The 4,969-nt window shown below is 23.6% G+C and overlaps 1 protein-coding gene across 1 annotated transcript in view; it reads right to left on the bottom strand.

Moving 5' to 3' along the window:
• Positions 1 to 2,416: 2,416 nt before the first annotated feature.
• LOAG_18439 (hypothetical protein) overlaps positions 2,417 to 4,969 on the bottom strand; it is a gene marked incomplete at both ends in the record, with an annotated part of 14,529 nt that continues 11,976 nt past the window's right edge. Inside the window, 5 exons of the mRNA XM_020451098.1 lie at positions 2,417 to 2,684; positions 2,960 to 3,090; positions 3,352 to 3,558; positions 4,232 to 4,350; positions 4,479 to 4,607. Coding sequence (XP_020305147.1) covers positions 2,417 to 2,684; positions 2,960 to 3,090; positions 3,352 to 3,558; positions 4,232 to 4,350; positions 4,479 to 4,607 — 854 coding nt within the window. The remainder of the gene's footprint in view (positions 2,685 to 2,959; positions 3,091 to 3,351; positions 3,559 to 4,231; positions 4,351 to 4,478; positions 4,608 to 4,969) is intronic.

The following is a 4,969-nucleotide window of genomic DNA, read 5'->3' as shown; positions in this document are numbered from 1 at the left end:
TTTGTTACATTACTTAATTAATTTATCAAAGAAAAAAAAAAAAAGTTAACTTCATTATTTTCAATGTAATATGATTATTCTTAGGCTAAAATAGATTGAAAAGATTGAAAATTTTTTTCTACTAGATGATAATAATGCTCAAATATGAAGATAAACACTTTGAATTTAAAATTGAATGCTTCGAATTTAAAATTGTGCTTTTTCAAAATTAAATTTAAACATTGAAAAAAAATCTCAATTATTGACATTATTGTTAACATCAAATAAATTTAATTTAATCAATAATTGTTATTGTTATTATCAAATAGATTTGATTTAATCAATAATTGTTATTGTTATCATCAAATAGATTTGATTTAATCAATAATTATCATTCTTTTTTGCACTTATTTTTTTCCCACAATTTTAACAAAATCATTTTAGAAGGGTGGGGGGGGGGAAAAAAAAGAAAAAGAAAAAACGAGACTTTAAATTAATATTCTTCAGGAAATAATAATGAATGTAACAGGAATTGATCATTCTGTAACAGTTCATACTGTACCTGGTGATAATTCGATCAAAGGATTTAACAGTACGATGTTTCTTGAACAGAAGAAGAATATATTGCGTAAGATTTTTTCATTAAAGAAAATCAGGCAAAGGATTCTTCATAACAAACATCTTGAAACATTCACCAAATATTTCTCATTGAATTGTTGTTTTATCCAAAATTTTGTTTTAATTTTAATTTCCTGTAATGTTGAATTGATTAAAATTATTTGATCATGATAGATACATTGTAAAGATTTTTGCTTACAGTAATTTGCTTACAGTACATATATCATATTGATAATTCTGATTCATTGATCTTGCATACAGTAAAATGTAGGAATTGTAATCAATCCATCTACAGTAATGCATTTCTAAAGATGGATCATGGCAATTTGTGCATCAAATTTTGGAATTTTCCAAATTTAGCAATTATAGCAAGTAAGTTAGGCCAAAGAATGCACTACAAATTAGGCTAATATTAAGCCAAATAGTTAGGCCAAATATTTACTACCAAATCGTTGCCAGTTTAAATGAATAATTTTAAATTGCATGAAAAAATATAGAAATGATCAGGTAGCAATTGGTTGAAATTAGCGCAAATATTCATCTACCAAAGCGCTTATTTAACCAATAAACGGAAAATTGCAGAAAATAACAAATCTATTGTATATATAATTAATTAAATAATTATTAGGTAAAGACGAAAATATCTATGCTAAAATGATAAAATCAATTAATTTGATTTATCTTAGAGAAATTTTAACATAGAATTGTCACCTTCAAAGAGCATATCGATCACCCCCAACTTATCGACCAATTCAATTAAAATATATCTATCTCATGAAGTGAAATAAAGAAATCATAGCGAGAAAATAAGATTGATAAAAAATATGAAATGAACTTTGAACTGATTATCAAACACATATTGAATATTTGGCCAAATATTTGCAACATTATGAAAATTTTTTTATTTACCAATACATATATATAAAAGAAAGAGAAAAATTAGTAAAAAGAATTGCAATCAGACAATGAATTATTCATCTTGCCTGCCTAAAATGTGATGATTATTTTGGCTTCCTATCAGAATTAATAATAATTATCAATTTTTAATTAGTAGTCAATTTTCTAGCATTATCATAGGTCAAACATGCAAAAGGCGAAAAATGGAAAATCTGACCTTTGAAAAATATTCGCCTCAAAAATGCCGATAGGAATTTATTTTTTGGATTAAAAAAAAAAAAGATTTTGCGATTTTTGGAAGAATCGATTGGATCAATTTAGATGTATTTCATTAATTAATTATGATATGTATATACTATACACCTTATTTGTGTAATACCTGTTTGCATGTATAAACAGCAGATATTTTATTTTTTCTTTTTCTTTTTTTTTGTCGTAGCAGTCATCTGGATGACAAAAAAAAAAAAGAAAAGAAAAAGAAACACAAAATGATAAGAGTGAAGGAAAGAAGTAGGAAAAAAAGAGAGGAATCTATGTATGACATTTTGCAAATTTCATATTTCAAATTCAAAAAATTAAAATTTCAAAAATTTTCAATTTGCAATTACTGAATTAAAAAAATGAATGGAAATAAGAAGAGTGTTAGCAAATTTTAAATTTTAATTTGATTATTTAAACAATTCTAGGCAATAGCTGATAATTTTATTGCTAAAATAATAATGAATAAATTTTCATTCATTTCTCGAAATCTTTCAATTATTTTCAAATGATGAAATATAGCAATATTGATTGATCGATTGATTGATTGATTGATTGCAATTGAAAAGATTCATTCATATGTATTTTTTATATAATAAATTTTTCATAAATAGAACAAATTCATGTAAAATTATAAATACATTAAATGTAAAAGAAGAAATAATTACATCAACAATTTTACATCACCGGGGAAATCCTTCTCAAATATTGTTTGCCTATGTTGTTGTTGACTTGGTGGACGTCTTGATGGACCATGTGATCGTAATTTTGTTATATTTTTTAAAGTATTAAAAATTGGTGGTGCATTAAGATCAAGTGCATATTCTTCCTGTGATATTTCATCAATCAATAATGGTGTATTATTACATTCCTCCAATGATGAAAGATCCTCTAATGATGCCATTGGTGGTAATTCATGAATGAGTTTTTCTCTGAAAAATAAAAATTTCTATAATTTTATTTTTGCTTTAACTAGATTTAAAAAAAAATCACTTCTTTATTATTCCAAAAAAATTTTTTTTTAATTTAAAAATTTAACTTTGAAAAAAAAGATAAGTATGAAAAGAAAAAAAGAAAAAAAAAATGAAAAAAAAAATCTATAAGGGAAACATAACAAAATTAAAAAATCATCCCAAAAAAGAAAAAATGATCTATGAAGGAAATAAAAGGAAAAAAAATCGAAAAATTAAAAAAATCAAAAAATTACTTTTCATTATCCAAAAATTCCAATTGTTCCACAAATAATTGTCGAGCAGTTTCGAAATGTTCATTTGATGGTTGCATTTCCTCCTTTACTGAATCTTCATGCTCATCAATTAAGCGTAAATTTTCAACGATCTATAAAAGCATTTATATAATATTCAAAATAAAAGGTATTAGAATAGAGTAAAAGACCAAAAATTGCATAAAGAAAATTAAAATTTAGGAATAGATTTTCTTTTTCTTCCTTTTTTCTTTTTTTTTTTGGTAAGAATAAAATATAAGGAAAATGAAATTAGGAAAATTAATCATAATTAAAATTTAACTTTTTTATTTCAATTTAAATTCTAATAAGTAAACAATTTTAAAATTGTCAGAAATGAATATATATATATATACCTTTTCACTGGCAGTTTCAAGCGAAACAATTTCAGTTAATGTTGAGCGGAATTGTCGTAATTTTTCTTCAATTAAAGCTTGTACACAAATAGCTTGTCGTTCAACATCACGTAATTGATCTTGTGCACGCAATTTTTGATTGGTACGTAAAATGCATGGCGCAAAAATAAGTGCCAAATTTGTAGCACCCATTTTGTTTACTGATTCCTAGAAAAATAATTTTTAATCTAATTAATATCTGAAGCAATAAATGACATACAATGTCTGTGGTACTTGATATTTTATTTATGGTACTTCTTTATTTATAATATTCAAATTAATATGGGTTACATTTAAAATATTAATGAAAATTGTAAGGATTATCGTAACATTGCTAGATATGCATTCCGCTTTAATTAATTTAATTTCAATTTATAAATATTGGAACTTGAAATTGTCTAATTATTATTCCTAGAAAAAATTTTTTATCCATTAACAAACATTGCCCAGCAAATTAATGATAAATTAGGAAATTTTAAAATTAAATTAGTTGAAGTTTAAAATTTTGAAAATAATTCAACAATAGACAGATGATAGTAAAGCCTTCTTTCCATTCATCATAACTACATTGATAAGTTTGTGAGAAAATAATGGAAAACTATATTCTATCATAAAATAATTTGCTAATGAAGGAATATGAAGCTATGGAATTTAAAAATAAATAATTTGAAATTTCAAATTTTACAAAGTAAAAGAGTTAAAATTAATTTCGAACTTTTATCATTTTTATTACTTGTGAAATATTTATAAAATAAAATATTTATAGAATTTCTAAAATCGATAAAAATAAATTGATCTATTTTAGTAATATAAAATTAATTATTAAATAATATTAACTTACTTGATTAGCAACACGTGCTAAATGATACAGTAATCGTTCCAAAACACTTCTATTACATTTTGGTAATAATTCTACTATTACACTCAAACATCTTATTCGTTCAGCACTTTCTTGTACCTCTATAAATAATTCATACATTTTTCATTTTATAAAATTTTTAATTAAATAAGGAAAAAAAAAAAGATAAATGAAATTGTTATTATTGGAACAATTTTATTTGGAAAAAAAAAGATTTTTTTTCTTTTACCTGAGGCATTTAAAAAATTCTCATAGAGATCGTAACTGATAAGTGGTTCTGGAAGTTCACGGAAAAATGATTTCACTAAAGTTGTCATAACATGCGTTGGAACATCATCAAATGTTAATGTTTTAAAGTCTGAAAAAAAAAAATTCAAAATTTATTTTTTTACAATTTTGTTTTATCCATCAACAAAACATTGACCAGCAACTGTATTTTTTTTTTTTTTAATGGTTTACAATAATCCTTCTAAACTAAATTGTTTAAATGTTATGCGATTAAAAAGAAGAAATTATAAATAAAGTATTGAACCTTTGACATTTTTGATAAAAGAAATTAATTTCTTTCGTCATAAAAATCATGTTTTGATTGTTCTGCAATTAAAAATATGCTACCTGCATTTTCAATTTTTCAAAATATGCTACCTGCATTTTCAATTTTTCAAAATATGCTACCTCCATCTTTAATTTCTCGAAATATGCTACCTGCATTTTCGATTT

This window comes from Loa loa, assembly GCF_000183805.2.
Source record: "Loa loa unplaced genomic scaffold supercont3.313, whole genome shotgun sequence".
NCBI classification, from domain to species: Eukaryota; Metazoa; Nematoda; class Chromadorea; order Rhabditida; family Onchocercidae; genus Loa; species Loa loa.
The sequence above is the reverse complement of the archived record's forward strand: the minus strand, read 5'-3'. Positions and strand labels throughout refer to the sequence as shown.